Source organism: Sus scrofa, chromosome 13, assembly GCF_054392235.1.
Source record: "Sus scrofa isolate SSC_HxYL_T2T_F1_AM1 chromosome 13, Sscrofa_HxYL_maternal_Yorkshire_Landrace_v2.0, whole genome shotgun sequence".
NCBI classification, from domain to species: Eukaryota; Metazoa; Chordata; class Mammalia; order Artiodactyla; family Suidae; genus Sus; species Sus scrofa.
This window is the reverse complement of record NC_139395.1, coordinates 141,049,787-141,068,567: the sequence shown is the minus strand read 5'-3', so window position 1 is coordinate 141,068,567 and position 18,781 is coordinate 141,049,787. Positions and strand designations below refer to the sequence as shown.

At 38.0% G+C, this 18,781-nt stretch overlaps 1 protein-coding gene across 12 annotated transcripts in view; it reads right to left on the bottom strand.

Annotated features, from left to right (window-relative positions):
• The window catches only part of LPP (LIM domain containing preferred translocation partner in lipoma), a 693,621-nt gene that overhangs the window by 160,636 nt on the left and 514,204 nt on the right, over positions 1-18,781 (bottom strand). For all 12 annotated transcript variants that reach the window (XM_021071248.2, XM_021071246.2, XM_084990684.1 and 9 more), the window contains one exon: positions 14,563-14,689. In XM_021071248.2, coding sequence (XP_020926907.2) covers positions 14,563-14,689 — 127 coding nt within the window. The remainder of the gene's footprint in view (positions 1-14,562; positions 14,690-18,781) is intronic.

The following is an 18,781-nucleotide window of genomic DNA, read 5'->3' as shown; positions in this document are numbered from 1 at the left end:
AGTAGTAATACACTCTTTGTTCTACTCAAAAACACTCTATATTGATTATGCTGACACTGACAGTAAAGCCGTGTGGTGATTGGCTTTATTTTAATTCTTTTTACTTCACATCTCAGATGAGAAAGTGGGTTATGATTCATCTTGCTCAATCTGAGTCAAAATTCATTTTTGTCTCTTTTCAATTAGTTCTTCTGCATTCCACATTTAAAAAACAAGAGTAGTTGGCTCAGCAAATAAGAACATTGTGGTATGGCTTTGTGTGTTGCTTTCTCACACACCATGACCGGAAAACACTTTTTGTAATGATATTCCAATAACAAGAGAACATCATAAGAAAACACAAAGAGTTAATTCAAATAGAAACAAACACTAACATTAAAAATTCAGAGGGGCTGATTATTATACACTAATCATAAGCAGCATAAATCAAGATAGATTCTGCATTAAGAAGCACTACTAACTCCTAAATTTTTGATTTGTTATGGTTCAGAATGCATTTTCACATCTATTTATTTAACTTGATCCTCACAATAATTTTATAAAATATAGATAGAGACAATCTTTTCTTAATAAGTAACTAAAATTCAAAAAGTTTCAGAGGTTATATAAAATTGCTTAAAGTACATGTAATGTAACCCAAAAAACTTACATTAAGAATTTGGTTCTACTTCTTAACTTGTCCTTGGATAAGCTGATTTCTCTGGCAAAATGATAACTCTGAAAATGATAACTCTAATCTTAAAACTGCTAAAAGAATGTTTTTAAATAATGCATAATATGTTCTAAAGCACATTGCAAATGTCAAATGGCACCAATGTCACACACACAAGATACAAGACCTACGCTTGGATTTCCAGACTCCAAGCCCAGTGCTAGTTTCATTATGCCCTGTAACAAAAGACGAATTATCTATTTCTATGATAATGCACTGAAGACCATTACCGTATTAATGGTTACCAATATTAATATTATTTATATATGCCAAGTATCATTAATGAATGTATTAAATGAGAGAAATCCTTAAACAGTGATTCTAAAATATCCAACTCAGTACACAACATTCCTTATACATTACAATTCTAGTCTGTGTTACATTTATTTATTTATTTATTGTCTTTTTGACATTTCTTAGGCCGTTCCCATGGCACATGGATGTTCCCAGGCTAGGGGTCTAATCAGAGCTGTAGACGCCTGCCTATGCCACAGCTACAGCAACAAGGGATCCAAATTGCGTCTGCGACCTACACCACAGCTCACGGCAACGCCAAATTCTTAACCCAGTGAGCAAGGCCAGGGATCGAACCCTCAACCTCATGGTTCCCAGTCGGATTCGTTAACCACTGAGCCACGACAGGAACTCCCCCCTATTCTGTGTTTATTAAATGAGACTTAAAGCTACTCTAACTGGGAGTTCCCTTCATGGCTCAGCGGTTTTTGAAACTGACTAGGATCCATGAGGATGCAGGTTCGATCCCTGGCCTTGCTCACTGGGTTAAGGATGTGGTGTTGCCATGAGCTGTGGTAGAGGCCACAGATTCGGCTCGGATCCCGCATTTCTGTGGCTGTGGCATAGTCTGGTAGCTGTAGTTCCAATTCGGCCTGGGAACTTCCATATGCTGCTAGGTACGGCCCTAAAAAAAGCTACTCTAACTGATGTGAATCTTCATAGACCTTAGGGAATAAGGAACAGTATTGAGCAGATTATAAAACAGTCTAGGAAATATAACTCTTGAGTTTCTTTTCTAATTCTTCTGAAGCAAGCAATGTTGTAATTCTACACAGGGCAGCTATTTTCCCACTTACCTCTGTTTTAACAGTATACAGAGGACAATATATGAAAAGTATTTGAGATAAATAAGTTGAGGCCAAAGGATACCAAGACATCATGAAATCTAATCTCCTAACACAAGAGATGAAGTCCATGGAAAAGAGGCTGGGCTAAGATGTCAGAACAGGTCAGTGGGAGAGTGGCTGGCCCAGAATGTAGCCTCTGATTGCTTAATGCCGGAATCTTTACACTATACTGCCTCTCATGATAACATGATGATGCTGAATGTAAAAAAAAATTTTTATTAATAAAACTTAACTCAATGGGTAACTCTGATGACATTGTTTCAGTATAATATTCCATCAATTTATATTCTGGTTTAATTATGTCCACATTTCTCAATATCTTGAATATTAGAGGGTTCAGGGATGAACATTTTAAATTTAATTATGGTATTCAATTTTCTCTCTTTTAGGGGAAAGAAATAAGTGCTTTAGTCCATCAAATCAAAGTATGGATGATATGGATAAAGATAAAATAGGTTAAAAAGCAAATTATTTCATTTGAACAAATATGCTAGGAAATTAATAGTACAGATAGTTTACATATATGGTAAAAATTATGACTGTGGCTTCCAGTGGCCAAAGAATGGGAAGTTCTTGAGTTGTAAGATTTATAATTGGCTCTCTGACTTTGCCATGACCATAGGGCTGAATGGTGGTGGGTGTGTGTTGGGGGGTCAATAGAGGTTAATAACTGTTTTCCATTACCACCTGCCTACTACACTGTCTTGCCTCCTTCAGCAAGTCACTCCTGCACAGTATTTTTACTCTTTCTCGCTGAGTTTTAACAAATGATGTTCACTTCCAAGTAGAAGTGGTGCCAGGCCCAGGACTCATATAAGTTGAAGATTTGATAGAGAACCAAATGGGGACTGAGGTCAGAACTGTGCAGTGGTATAATGAATCTGGGAGAACTTAACATGACACTGCTGGCATTGGAGTCAGAATTAGGAAGAAAATCAGGATAAAGCCATTAATTTGGACATGCATCTGGGACTTCCCAGCTTATTGGCCTTGGATATTTTTTTCTCTTGTATTTCTCTTAAAGCATTCAATTGTCTTTTCTGAGAACTCTATCTGCAAATAGTTCATTGCCAACAGGCCTGTATTCCTCACCAATAGTTGTCTCTTCATGTGGACTTCTTTGGCATTTTATCTGGCACAGGTCAGCTGGCAATAGTGGCAAAAGCCCCTGAACCTGGATGAAAAAGAATGTATTTTCCACTGCCAGTCATGAGCTGTGTTTTCCATCAAAGCCTATGCTGCTAGAGGATTGAACAAACAGTTTCTCTCCTTGGCCATTATGCGACCTTATTTCTTTTATCTCCCATAGCACACACTTCAATGATTGGTGTATAGCAAGTACTCAATAAATATTTGTAGATGAGCGAATCTGTTCAATTAAAAGTACAACAGATGCCTACCAAGTAGAAATCAGCAGATGTTCAAACAATGGCTTTGCTGACAGTCAATTAATTATGCCTCTGACAATTCTAATGTCACTTCAAAGTCTGGAAGGAGATGACTATCTGAGTGTTTTAGAGAAAGTTGTGGGGAAAGTTCAGGTTGGGGGAAAGGAGGGTGGTTTGGAGGGGAAAGGGAGTTGAGTTCACAGTTATCTGTATTTGTGTGTTTAAGATCAGAAAATGCATAATTAGCACTTAGGTTCAGGTCTCAGCTCTACCATGTTGTGGTACACAACCACAGAAAACCTACGAATTGAAACTTTCTTTTGCCATATACAATGTATGCCCCACCAACTCATTCTCTCTCAGGATATCAAACTTGTTTCCACAGTTATTAGGTAAAAGATGCTTGATGATAAAGTAAAAATCTCTTTTCTACTCTGCTTTTCATTCTCCAGTGATGAAGAGAATGGTGATCCCAATGCAGTGGAATAAGTGGGTGTATCCATGGTTTGCATGAAGACTGTATGAAACACCCACCCTGCATAGTGCTTCCCAGCCTTGAATGGGCCTAGGGTAAGAGAATGACTTGGCTCACTGGGTTTCTATGGAAAACACAGGTAAGCCTGGGGAAATGACTTTTTTTCAATGTGATGCCCTGCCTGTCTGCCCCAATTATATTTGAATAGAAGAAAATTGAGGAGGTAAGAGATTGTTCTGGGAACCAAGGCCCACGAAGGAACCCCAGAGAGGGGGAAATGTGATCTAAAACTTAAGAAAAGAAAATCCTAAGTGTGCAACTTATCCATTGACCAATTAAAATCTTTAATTTTCACAGAAAACACATGGAAATGAGTTCAAATTCAAGGGTATCGATCTAGTTTTGACTGAAGATCAATGAATGTAGCAATCATGCGTTGCTTTATCTTAAAACATTCTCTAGTGCCTTTAAGTGACTTAAAAAAGGAATGAGAGGAGTTCCCATCGTGGCTCAGCAGTAGCAAAACCAGCTACTATCCATGAAGTTGGGTTCAATCCTTGGCCTCAGTCAGTGGCTTAAGGATCCAGCATTGCTGTGAGCTTTGGTGTGGGTCACGGATGTGGGTACGATCACGTGTTGCTGTGGCTGTGGCACAGACCGGCAGCTGCAGCTCTGATTCCACCAGTAACTTGGGAACTTTTGCCACAGGTGCAGCCCTAAAAAGTATCTCTCTCTTTTACACACACACACATGCACACACAGAATGAGAAAGTCCTGAATTTTATTTAACCCATGGCTCTGTCATTAATTAATTTGTGAACCTAGAAAGCTCCCTTATTTTCATCATGTCTAAAAATACGAGGATTTTCTTAGGTAATCTCAAAGATTCCCTCTAGCTTAAATGTTTTATGGTTCTATAAGCTGCTAAATAAGTATCGGCTAAATAAATGAAGTATTTTCCCTCCACAGTTTACTTTATACCAGGCCTGGCCACAGTGACTACGGAATATCTGCTTATAATTTTTATTCACAGTTAATTAGTTAAATACTAAACATTTCCTATGTGCCAACTATAGTTCTAGGACCAAAGATGGGGCCACAGAGGTGTATGAAAAAAAAAAAAGCGACATCAATCAGAGTGACATTCTAGTGAGGCAGACAGAAAATATACTAGAAGTAAGTAAAAAGATAAGGACAGTATATGTACATAGGTTCTGAAAAGTTATGTATTTTATTTTATTACTTTTTAAGGGCAATGTGTTCTTACCCCAAGTTTGAATAAGGTGAAACCATTTCTGGGTTCATAAAAATAGCAGACCAACCTACTTCCTCACCTTGGTGAATAGCCCTGCCATTCCTTTTCCTGCTAGTAGAGACTAATTTCTTTGTTTAGAAAGGAAATTTTGGTGATAGAGTTCGAAACACTCCCAGCTGTATGACCTTGAACGAGTCACTTGGGCTTTAGTTTTCTGGAAAATGAAAGGTTGTCCTAAATAGTTTCTAAGATTAAATTATTACGATACTATAAATCTAGTTTTCCAAATCAATGCTTAAAAACACACCATGCAGCCAAATTACTTAAAATTTAACGTGTGTTAAGATAGAACACATAGAATGCTTAGATTATTTATTTAGTGTTGTAATCATATATTGCCCTGAGCAAACATTTTACCAGAAATCACCACCACAAAAGGAAATATATCTAATATGTCTCATTAACTAGAAAACATTCTATTCTCATGACCCAGAGGCAACTTAAACAAAAAGCTGGAGAGAAACAAAACCAAGAAATCCATTTTTTCCCCCCAAATCAATACTACCTCTTCTCTAAACCACTTATTTTCTACTTATTCTTGCATTGCGGTTTTGGGGTTCTTAATTAATTAGGTCATTTTCTGGTGAAAATAAGATCCTTAAGGCCTAAAATTCCATCTGTATTAAAGGCAGCTCCCACTTGGAATCACTTTCTAGCTTGTAATCAACAGGAGCACTTAAACCAGTTTGACACAAAATAATAAAAAATAATGAAGTGCAAGTTACTTAACATCAGCCAGTTGTGATCCTCTAAAAACTCTTCAAAGCAGTCACACTGTTCCTTGTACCAATGAAGAAGCTAAAATATCAAGTATGTTCCCTGATTCATCTCATAGTTTATGACCAGTCCAGTAATGTGGTGCTAGGAGAGCGTGGTGGGGTGGAAGGACAACAGGAACGGGACTCAGCAGGCCTGGGCCCCTGTGCAATTCTCCTGCTTAGGGACTTATACTAGTAGGGGTGGTAGAGGGCTCTGAGGAGCGATAACTCCGTTAGTGCCTCAGTCCTCTACTTCTTCATGTGCTAAGTGGAAATAAACATACTGTCTGTTTTGCAGGGCTTCGGTCCAGCTTAAATGCTATAACAAATATAAAAGTGCTTTACAAAGCGTTATATAAATATTGGTTGTAATCACATAATATTGATAAGCTAGAGGGAGCACCAGAAATTAGATGCAAAAGCTTGATTCCCAGGCAAGTTGAGATGCCTCAGTCAACTGAATGTCAGAGTTGGATGGTATTTTTGAAATCCCATAGTCTACTGATTGCTTGAAAACCGATCACTACTTCCCTGACAAGGGGTTATTGGGCTTTGTCCTAGGCTCTTCCAAGAAATTTCTTCTGTCTGTTAAAAAAGTTAATTCATTATACTAAATGATAATTTGCCAACTTCCCCTCACTTGCCTTTGGAGCTAATTTTGGAATAACACATATTAAATTTAATTCTTTTTCGGCATGGAAGTCCTCCAATAGCATTCAGAATGCCAGGTTTTCTTTTCTGTACACCTTCAACAGTGTTTCCAATAGCAATTTCCAGTTTCCTAAGCATCTTAGTTCAATTCCTCTAGCCATGATCATTCACCTTTGGTCTTACTGCTATAGACAAGAGATAGACTATCTACCCCTTTTGGGGGGGGGGCACTCTGCTTCTACTCATGAATATTCACTGGATCTCCATTTTGCTCTCAATTAATAAGATATATAGTACCAAGTATGGTGAGGTGGTTTGATCAATAAAGTGATAGCACATGACAATCCACACCTTTTTTCTCTTAGGGATTAACACATGCCAGGTCCCCACTGCTGCCTCATATCTTCCAATTCTGTCTTTATTGCTTGTCGTTTGAAGCAATAAAGCCTCCTTCCCCTAGAACAAACTTCTGGATTTATGCAAAAATTCTCACTATGCCTGACTAACAATACTCAAGAGATAAACAAAAAAATTCTTAGATAAATGCCAAGTTCTGTGAAGAGAATTTACCTAGTGCTGCTCTAAAGGCATAGGGATTCTTCAAATAACTCACTAAACAATTTTAAGACTCACACACTTCAGTTCTTATTTTTTAGAAGGAGGAATAAGACAACACCATGTAAACATTGCCAAGATAATTACAGCTTCATACTTAAAAATAAGCTGGTAGATATTTTCAGTCCCTCCTTGGAAACATTACATTATTCATTTTCAGAAATACTGTATTCCAAGATTGCTGCCTTAGGGTCTGCACAGCCAGACAGGGTCTGCCTTCTGCCTTAGGGTCTGCACAGCCAGAACACCATTATTTTGGAGAATAATGGTCACAGATACCAAGACCTGTGGAACCACTCATCTACAAACATGTTTTTCAAAATGAATGAAAACACAAAACTTAGAGGCTCTGGGTATATCAACCATCATGGAGAATACCTGGATAAATTCATTGAGCTAGTTCAAGGATATCCAGAGACAAATTCAACTTTTCCTTACATTTTCCCCTCAAAACTATCTGAAAAATAAAAGCTCCAATGCTGGTGGCTCACCTTGTAAGCTCCCTAATTTTCTAGCAATGAAAATTTTCTTCCCCATTAGTCTTCATAGCTAATTTTCAAATCTTCCCTCTCCAATTTTAAGTTCTGAAGTTGACCCTAAATTATAATAATTTATAGTTCATCACCCTTTGTTCTTTCTATGTATCTATCCCTAGAACCGAGAGTCTCCTCCAGTATAAACATTTTCCTAGTTGCCCAGGGAAACAGGCTGCTCTAAGATGTAAGCACTTAACGAAGGCATGTAACCTTGCAAATAATTTGGGCTAAAGATCCACTACATGGTTATCGAATTAGATGAGAATTTCTCCTACCTTCAACTTTCTTCTATATTTCCTCTATTCCCCTGACAGCACAGTGTTTGAGGCCTAGTCAAGTACGTTACAGCCAAAGGAAAGACACTTGGGAATACAGGATGGCCAACATTTAAGTCCAAGTAGATAAAAATGTTCACAGCATGAGAAGCTTATCTTCCCTTCAAAGATCTGGACTTACCATACTGCTATGTTATGATACATCCTCTGTGGCATTTACCTAATACTGTAGTGCAACAGTTATAATTTTTGATGAAGATGGAAAAGGGCATAGAAATACTAAAACTAGCACTTTTCTGAAGAAATCATTAAATAAAAAAAGTCAGCTGAGACTCAGCTGAAGGTTACAACTTGCAATATTTTATCAAGAAATGACTTGAGAAAACACTATGAGTTGTAACTATCAGTGATTTGCCTTCCCCCGAGGTTAAACAGAAGGGCTATAGTCAGCTAGCATGGTTGATAGAGGATATCAGGTGGGCAATCTCCCTACAGAGTATGTGTGAGCCATGACAAAAAGCCTCTCCTTAGTGTCACATCAGTTAATTCAGGAGTTAAAGAGAGTTAAAATATATTGCCAGTGACACTGAAGTCAGGGCTACAGAAGCCTTGGGGACAGTTGGTCTCACCTGAAAATCCTGACTTCAGAAGGGAAAGGATGACATGAAGCAGGAATAGGTAAGCACAGGATAGTCTATGCCTTTCTGTAATGGTAATGAACCAGGATGGACTTGAGATCAGAATATGTCCAAATCCTGAAACTTGTTAGCTGTGTGACCTTGACCAAAGCATTGAGCTTCTCTGAATCTCTGTTTCCTTAACAGAAAAATGACAACATCACCACCAGATATATCAGTCGGATCATGACTATAAATAGGCTTTTTAAACTTGTAGAGCTTTAGTTAAATACCAGCTTTTGTCATCACCACCACGACGGTTATCATCTAACTGACAATAGAAAGCGTATGTGTCCAGTAGAAAATAAGGAAACAGATACAAGAGAAAGGTAAGTTTTAAAATGGTCACATTCAAAAGGCACAGAAATGACTCTCTAGTTCTCCCACCTGCAAAGGGAGTGTTAAGATAATTTATTTGTGACGGCTTCAATACTTTTAGGGAGAGAAAGGGTATCCTTTGTAGCTGTGCAGTTATAGTATCTCTAGTTCTGAAGAGATTCTGCCCTTCTCACAATATGTCTGCATCTATCTGTTTATCTTGTTTCAAAATAAGTTGCTGGGGAGTTCCTGTCGTGGCGCAGTGGTTAACGAATCTGACTAGGAACCATGAGGTTGCGGGTTCGGTCCCTGCCCTTGCTCAGTGGGTTAACGATCCGGCGTTGCCGTGAGCTGTGGTGTAGGTTGCAGACGTGGTTCGGATCCAGCATTGCTGTGGCTCTGGCGTAGGCCGGTGGCTACAGCTCCGATTCAACCCCTAGCCTGGGAACCTCCATATGCCGCGGGAGCGGCCCAAGAAATAGCAACAATAACAACAACAACAAAAAAAGACGAAAGACAAAAAAAAAAAAAAAAAATAAGTTGCTGGCATAATGATATTTCACCCTACATACTTCAACATTTTGCTCTTAAAAAGCAGGGATACTGTCGTATATAACCATAATGCCATGATCATACCCACAAAATTAAAGCTGATGTACTATATGATACAAAGTACGTATCTATATTCCTCTAACCTTGCCCCAAATACTTTTTTTGATCTATATCCAATCAAGACACGTGCCTTGTATTTGAACGGCAAATTTTTTTCATTTCCTTTATTTTTATTTATTTATTTTTTTTGTCCTTTTTTTTGCCTTTTCCAGGGCTACTCCCACAGCATATGGAGGTTCCCAGGCTAGGGGTCTAAATGGAGCTGAAGCCACCGGCCTACGCCAGAGCCACAGCAACTTGGGATCTGAGCCGCGTCTGCGACCCACACCACAGCTCATGGCAACGCCAGATCCTTAACCCACTGAGCAAGGCCAGGGATTGAACACGCAACCTCATGGTTCCTTGTTGGATTTGCTAACCACGGCGCCATGATGGGAACTCCTCCTTTATTCTTAAATAGTCTCTCACAAAACTGACATTTTTGAAGAAGTTGGGACAATTGCCTTGAAGAATGGTACATCATCTGGTTTTGCCTGTTTCCTAATAGTTGGATTTAGGTTAAATATTTTAACAAGACTACTACATAAGTGATTTTGTGTACTTTCTACTATATCACAACAGCTGGCATATGTCAGATGTCCCATTATTGGTGATGCTAAGTTTCATCACTTGGATTAAGAAAGTTTCCAGTTTTGTGAAGGTATCTTTTCTCCTTTGTACCTAAGTCACCTGCAAGGTGATCTTTGATATCCCTTCCCATACTTTGAAACATACCGTAATTATAGTTCTTTTTAAAAAACTAATTAATTCTCTCTTTATGGCCACATCTGCAGCATGTGCAGTTTCCTGGGCCAGAGGTCGAATCAGAACTGCAGCTGCGGCCCATGTCACAGCCATGGCAACACCAGATCTGAGCTGCATATGCCACCTCCACTGCAGCTTGTGGCAACACTGGATCCTTAACCCACTGAGCGAGGCCAAGGATGAGACCTGCATCCTCATAGAGACAATGCTGGGTCCTTAACCTGATAAGCCACAATGGGAACTCCCTATAGTTCTTTAATTACAAAGAAAAACTGCTAAGAGTGATGGGAAACTCCATAATGAAAAAACAAAACAAAAACAAATACATTCATGCACCGTTCCACTTAAGAGAAAAAGAAATTAGGAGTTGCGTGGAAAAAACCAACATGACCACAGGGGAAACTACTCCACTGACACCTTTTATTTACATTTTGTTCCCTCACAGTCACTGGTGATGCTCATAATCTAGTAGGAGATCTTTGATATGAAAGCACTTAGTGAAAAAAGTCAACTATAGTGTCAATGAAAATTCCAGCATGAAATAGGCAAAGTGATAGAAAAAGCAAGCAGGCAATAGTGTTGAGGTAGTGCTGGGGATGTTAATGCAAGGGCAAGAAGTTCTTTTAGGGTAGTAATTAGCAATGCTATTTCTAGCCCAGGATGGAACTAAGGTAAAATTCTGATGGAGAAAAAGAAATGACCCTTGTTCATCTCTCTTGGGTCAGGCCCTCCTGCTACAAACACACTGACATACTTCCCTCATCTCTGTATGCTCACATAGTACAGGCAGACCCAACACAGTGCTGCATCCCTTGCCTTACTGACATCCCTTTCATGCTTGTCCCTCTCCTGTCCTTCCCAGGAACCTGTGAATCCTATGAGGGCAGACACTCTTCATCTGGGTGACTCTGGCACCCAGCACAGCAGTGGACATGGAGAATTCACTTAGGAAATGTTTAATGTTTAAAGAGGGGAATAAGTCATTCCCTGGCAGACCTGTGGGTTAAGAACCTGGTACTGTCACTGCTGTGGCTCTGGTTACTGTTGTGGCAGGGGTTCTTGGCCTAGAACTTGCATATCCCACAGGCACAGCCTAAATAAATAAATAAATAAATAAAGAGTGGAACAGTAAACAATAGTTCTATTAATTCATCCTTTGCTTCCTGCTTTTACCTAGCCAGTAAGAGAGATTTCTGGCTTTCAAACCAAGGCATTCTGGCTTTGAAGCCCACATTCTTAACCACATTTCATGAAGTAATTCCCATAACCTTTGATCTCAATGTGCAAGCCTCATTATTTAATATAAAGTCCTTAGCTTTAGGCCACTGGTCCCAACCTACCTCTCTAACCTTATATTCCAATATTTGTTCCCTCCCACATGGGTACTGCACTCCAGTGACTTTATACCCTATTGTTAAAATTCTTCTCATCAAAAATGGCATCACTTTCTCTATCATATCACTTCCAATTTCTATTACCATAATTTAAAAACAACTCAAAGGTTATCTACTCCATAAATACTTTCCACTCCTGCCTTGGAATGTCCTATCTCTTTCTGAATTCTTAAAGGATTTGGATTGAACTTTGAATAAATTACTTGTCACTTTCTATCTTGTGTTATGATTAAACACCATAACATTGTACACATTCTCTACTAGACTATAAGCACCTTTAAAGGTAAGATCCATGTCTACCTGGTTCCATATGCCTCCAACATCTACTTAGCAGAGTATCCTGCACATAGGTAGGTTCTTGGTGGATGTCTTCCATGTAAAGTAATTTTCCTTAAATGATTCTGGCCTCAACTCATATTTTGTTCATTCTATCTGCTTACAAGAGAATGTATTCTCTTATTTTCCATTTGTTCAAAGCTGATCTCCTCCATAAAACCTTTTCTAAATATCCAAATTAAACTTCGGAAGTGATGGATATGTTTATTGCCTGGATTGTGGTGATGGGAATACAAGTATATACATACATTCAAACCCACCAAATTGTATACACTAATTAATTGAAGTTCTTTGTGTACTTCAATAAAGCTGAGGGAAAAGCTTTTAGAAGAAAAAAATGTATAAACCTGGAGTTAGGATTCTAATCCAGCCCCGCAATTTATTAGCTGTTGATATTGGGCAAATTACTTAACATTTCTGTGCCTTGATTTCCTAATCTGGAAATAATAATAGCATTTACTTCACAGGGTTATATATTTTTCTGAAAGGATGAAATGAGTTAATTCTTAAAAGGTACACGTTGTATAACAGTGCTGCCATATTGTAAGCACTCAATAAAAGTTAATCATTACTCCACATTCTCTTTCATGGTTTGTAATACTCATTTGGCAATGATTATTTACCAATTGGTGACATATGTTCTATTTTTGTTAGGAACGTAGGTTTAAATCAATTATTATTAATGGATTTTTAATGGGCATATCTTGTCTTCTTAAGTAAAGCATGGGATAACTTTGATGACTGAGCATATTCTACATGCCGAGAACTTGACTAAGTGCTTTCTATAAATATTCCATTCAATACTCACAATAACATTATAAACTAGCCATTATTTCCATATTATAGATAAAATAAAACAAAAAGATGTAAAGAGCAAGCAATTTGTTCAAATTGTCTAAACTAGTGAGTAGGAGAGCTAGCACAGTTCTTGAAGGCCAAAACATACCTGCTTCCCAGAGGGCTTAATATACATTCATTAACACAGTTACTATGTTCAATATCTTTTTAATTGATATTTATCCTGTTGCTGTAATAATTGAAGCATATATATTTGGTATGCTAGCTTTTTGTTTTTAACATACCTTAATGCAGAGACTTTTTTTTGTCTTTTTTTGAATTTTCTAGGGCCGCTCCCTTGGTATATGGAGGTTCCTAGGCTAGGTGTTTAATCAGAGCTGTAGCTGCCGGCCTTCGCCAGAGCCACAACAAGGCGGGATCCAAGCTGCGTCTGCGACCTACACCACAGCTCACAGCAATGCTGGATCCTCAACCCACTGAGTGAGGCCAGGGATCCAACCCGCAACCTCATGGTTCCTAGTCAGATTCGTTAACCACTGAGCCACGACGGGAACTCCGTAATATCCTTTTTTCTAGATGTCATTAAAGCAGTGCTACTCAGAACGCAGTCCATAGATGCCTATTTGACTAAGAAATGTTTAACACTCTGCAATAAGACAAGTATGGAAACAGTATTTACAAAATATTACAGCAATTTAATAGAGTAATTTATTACTGTTAAATCTAATAAAGGTAAAACTGGATCTTCCACTTTGTTTTCTTGTAATTTTACTTTCCTAGTAACTAATTTTAATTATACGCTCTGGAAATATTGGTCTCCAAAAGACTAGGGAGGAAATAGTCTTTCATCAGGAAATTTGAGAGGCACTGCTTTAAAGGGTCCAGGTTTAAGAGCTACCAACTCTTCTCTAAAACGTTCCTGATGTTCTTGATGAACAGAGCTTTTATATTTTATAACATCTGACCTATGACTCTCTTATGCCTCTTAAAATATCTTCCTAGAGTAGTAATTGTTTGTGCTTTTTTCTTATCTCTCTTGAATAATCACAACCTCCTTGAGTATAGGTTATTTACCCTTAACACATTATAACTAGCATATAATTCACAAATTCACATTATACTAAAGAACTGGATTTATTAATTGTTCATATTTAATCACAGGTTTGGAGAAGGGAGAAGTCAAAAAAAATACAAAGGAAACATCTTTTCCTGAACTCAAATAGGGAAAAGATTGAGAGCATAGAGTTTAGATACTGCCCAATTCCACATTTTGTAGATGAATACTTAGATCAGTGAGAGAACTGAACCCACACAGAAATCCTATTGCTGTCTAAAGAAAAGCTAATAAATTGTCAAAAGTTAATTTTTTTGGCCATGACTACAGCATACTAGTAGAAGTTCCTAGGCCAAGGATCAAACACATGCCACAGCAGAGACCCAAACCACAGCAGTGACAATGCTGTATCCTTAACCCACTGACCCACCCAGAAACTCAAAAAATTAATTTTTAAACTCAAATTAGTATGTCAAGAAATTCTGCATTACTCCCTGAAATGTTAGTACAAGATGAACAGACACCACTTTTATTGCAGTCTCACAAAGCAATTTCCAGAACACTCAGGTGTGTACATGCTTATCAACACCCATGCGTCTAGACTCTAGCCTTTGCCAGTGGAGCTGATACTACTCCTAATTACTAATTAAGGAAAACAGAACAGAACCTTTATATCCGAAGTCAGCCCTAGACCCCACTCACCAAAGTATTCGTCGGCGGGTGGATTTTCCATGTCATACAACATCTTCTTGGTCAGGTGCTCGAGCTCATCTTCAGGGCGGAATGAAGGGGGAGCAGCCGGAGGCCCCAGGGGCCCTGTTTGTCCACCCTGAAAGGCAGAAAACACAATATTTAAAGTGGAATCTAGACATCAACCAAAGAAAGCAAGTAGTGTTTGCATCTTAGAAGAAAAGGCAATGGATGCGGTTATTAGGAGACCGGGGTTTAGAATCAGTTTTATCACCTATTCAGTGTCTGGCCTTGGAGGCATCACTTTTTTCACTTGCCTTATCTAGATGAGCCATCTATCAGGCTTTAGAAATCCATGTTTATAAAGAATTGGACTCTTTTTCACCAAATAATTGCTAAGCAGTCACTATGTGCCAGTCGTATATCTATTTTAAAAATATGAATAAATTGAATTTCCCCCCTTAAGGAGCTTACAGTTATGTGAGAGATACAGGTACCTTAATAATTAAAGGTTAAAAAAAAATAGAAAGTCCATAATCAAGTGCAAGGGAGACTGCTCATGTGGCCTGGGAGGAAGAATTTCAGTGGAAGGGTACTGGCACAGACTGGACTTGCTCAACTGAAACAAAGCAAACACACAAATTGAGGTTTCTTATATTCAGGTGAGGAAAAAACCAAGTGGCATAAGGAGCTCCCAGCAGTTGCATATTTATGGGCCATGTATAAAGTTTAATATAGAAAAGAAGATGAATTTTTTTGGACACAGGGGTCTAGGGAGTGAAGGGCTTGTGTTCTAGTTAATAAGGTTAAGTAATCCCCCCACCGACCCAAGGCACTGCAAAAACCAGATAGCAAGTGAGGAGGTAAATCATTAACAATGACACTAGCTTGGTGTTTAAATACTGTGGATGGACCTGAATTATAGCAATGTAAGGGATTCAAATGATAGGTGAAAAAAAAATTGAGGTGATCAACCAAGAATCCAAAGTATGTAAAGAAAGAAGAAATACCAGATATAAAATAAATACCATATGTAAAATAGCTTATGCAATGTAAATAAGAGGAAATTTATTAATTTTATTTTGCCTATGTTCTATCTTTGACCATTTCTAATTTGGCATCCCAATATCTTCAGTCAAAATGTTAGAAACAGAAAGACTGTTATTAAAGGTTTAGAAATTACGGTGACAAAGTTCTCTGTGGCTAATGAGACTGGGACTGTACTTCTGTGATGTTTATACATTCTTAATTGTTGATCAAGAATTTTTCTTTTTATGAATAGTTTACAAGAATCAGTCCAACAAAACTTGAAGCTCAAATATTCATTCATCCATTATCTTCACTAAACCAAATGAGTTTTTGGATATTAAAAAAACCATAAAGTACAAATCTCTAAAGGTTCATTATTACTACCACCATTTACTTCAACAACTTAAAGGTGGGTATTAATTATCTGCGTTATGTCTAAGGCATGAAATGTCTTCTAAACATACATGAAGTTTTTGACCTATTCTTCATAATTGTCTTTCGTTTCTAGGCTTTTAATTATTGGCAGAAAGATGGAGTACAGACATGCAGAAGGCTAAAGAGGCTGAGCATTTTTTTTTTTTTACGTTGGTCATTAATCTTAGCTCTGAGATTTTATTTCATTGCTGGACAATTTGGATTGGAGACTGGACAGCAGTGAATAGACTATGGCATGTGCTAGGAGACAGGGACAAAAAGTAGAGCTGCATGCTGGCATCTGAAGAATCATTACCTCATTTAACTCATTGTCAGGTAAAGAAATTGACACCCCAAGGACCAGGGAAACGCTAGTTAGAATAAAATCAGGGCAAGGGCCCATCCTAGATTCATTCATGTACCCTATAAACATTAAATGTTCAGCTTAGGTTCTCCACTAAACTGCAAGTAATGCTTGCCCTAGAGAGTCACTGTGAAAGTTAAGGAAGTTTTTGAATCATTCACATTTCTTTTGCTTATTAGTTTATCTGCACATTCTTACAGTGTCTATTTTGTGTACCCTGGGAGGTGCACAAAGATGTATTCACAGTCGTTGCCTTTGAGAGACTGGATTCTAGCAGGGATGAGAAAGAGAGAAACATAGACAATTACTTATAAAAAGTACACTATATTGGTGGGAGTGTTTATACAAATGAACACTGCAGGGATGATTTGCTAATATTAAGCTTAATACTGTTCATGTGCTATCCACTTTAAGGAAAATTTTACAGAAATACATAACAACATAAAATTATTGTGGCTAGAGGCAGTGAAGGGATACACACTGTGGCCCTGGCATTATGGTTGGAGGTAGAGATTTAACTTAGGTGAACTTGTGAACCTTTCAGAACTTCAGATCCTCTTCTATAGAATGGATTTGACAATGCTACCCCACAGTCTGGAAGAATTAAAATGAGATGACTTGCATTTCATGCTATATAGAGCTTAACTACTTTCAAACCATAGTGAAAATGGGACTCTGGATTCCCTAACCTGCCTCTAAGAGAGGGTACTATTCCAGGTCAACATTGAAGATGAGATGGGAAAATTACCTACACCTTTTTTTTTAAAAGTTTGTGATTAAGACAGAACTTGAGCCAGAAATTCGGTATCACCTGATTCCAAATTACATGCATTTTATTCAAAAAAACCTTGCTTTCCATAGAAAAAGTGCTAAAAAAAAGTATGAAATATTACCTTTAACATTCATGGTGTTGGCTGTTTTAATTTAAATCAACACTAGTAAAGAAAAATCTGATAATTCCTGCTTCCAGTTTTAGGATGAACCTTCAGGGAATAGATATTATTTATCATTCTTTGGCCCTAATATCTGCTTTCTTCCCTTTTAGTATAAATAAAGGCAACCTAGAAAGTCAAGTCCGTTGCCTGTAAATCAAAGCCAGCAATTCACATTCTACCTTTGGCATTCTACTTTCAAGCAGAAATTTCAAAGTACTTACCTGTCAGTATTATACAGATTTTAAGAAAAATATGTATATCACTCCTTTGATTCTACAAATGCTCCTTCCTATTTGCTGGTAGTACTGTCTCTAAAATAACACATTTGGAAAGGCTTGTTTCTTTTAGATTCTAAACTCATATAAAACTGATCTTGGATTGTGAGCATTTTTTAATGAATAAAGACCCCGAGACCCTGAGAGATCATCTCGTCCAGTGTTTCCGGACCTTTTTTGGCTATAGAACTCTCCTCGCCTCCAGCTTCCAGTGGGTAATACTTAACATCTGTGGAAGAGACAGTGGTAAAAACACAAGTGCTTTCTGGTTGTCTTTCACACCCAGGAAGATGTAGCCCAGGACTTTTTTCAGGGTTCAAATTCCGTAAGTAGTAATTTAGTAATTTCCTCAGTTGGATGAAGAGACCCCTTTCAATTTCTCTCTCCCAGGAGTGCTTAGGACTCAACATATCCCAAGAAAAAATAATAACTGCGTCCAATTCATTTTTTAATAAACAACTTCAAAAATTGTGTATAGGCGATAGAACACAAGTTGAAAATTTGTAAGCAGGGGTCAGGGAGGGCTGGCACGGGATGTTATATTATTTTTATTTCTTCAAAAGTGGAATTATGAAGAGTATCATTGGCTTTTTCATCATGGCATAATAATGATTCCTTGTATCTGTGTGAAGCTTTCCAAAGTGCCTGCTTTCACATACATATAATTTTAAATGTCTGTACAACAGCCCTGTGTGAGATGTAATCCTGTTTTATGGATGAGGAAATTGAGGCTCGGAGAAGATTATTGAGCAACCTTGTGGAAAGCACCAGCCTGAGAGACGGCAAAGCCCTGGTCGAGACCTGGTATGCTGAGTTGGGCGTGTTTCTGCTCCACTTCGGTGCTCTCCGGGGTCCTAAGATGTTGTCTCCAAGCCCTTTTAACTCTATTATTCTGTAGTCATTTGGATTTTAAGCTACTGATTGTATTCTCTAATATACAAAGATGTTCTCAGAGTGGAGGCTTACTGCTAAATACTGAAACAAAAAACTATTAAACAAATAGAAATACAGCCTCTAGACTTTTCTAAGAAAGAGACATTCTTATAAGTATCAATTTTATTCAGTAATATGTGTATCCTTTGAACTGCCTGAACCTCCTAAGTCAGTCAAACATTATATGACCTGCAGATGAGTTATTGAGAAATAAGTTTCAGAGAACTCCTTCAAAATTCTCTTAACATACCTTTCCAAAAGGAAATGCCAAGTGCTAAACA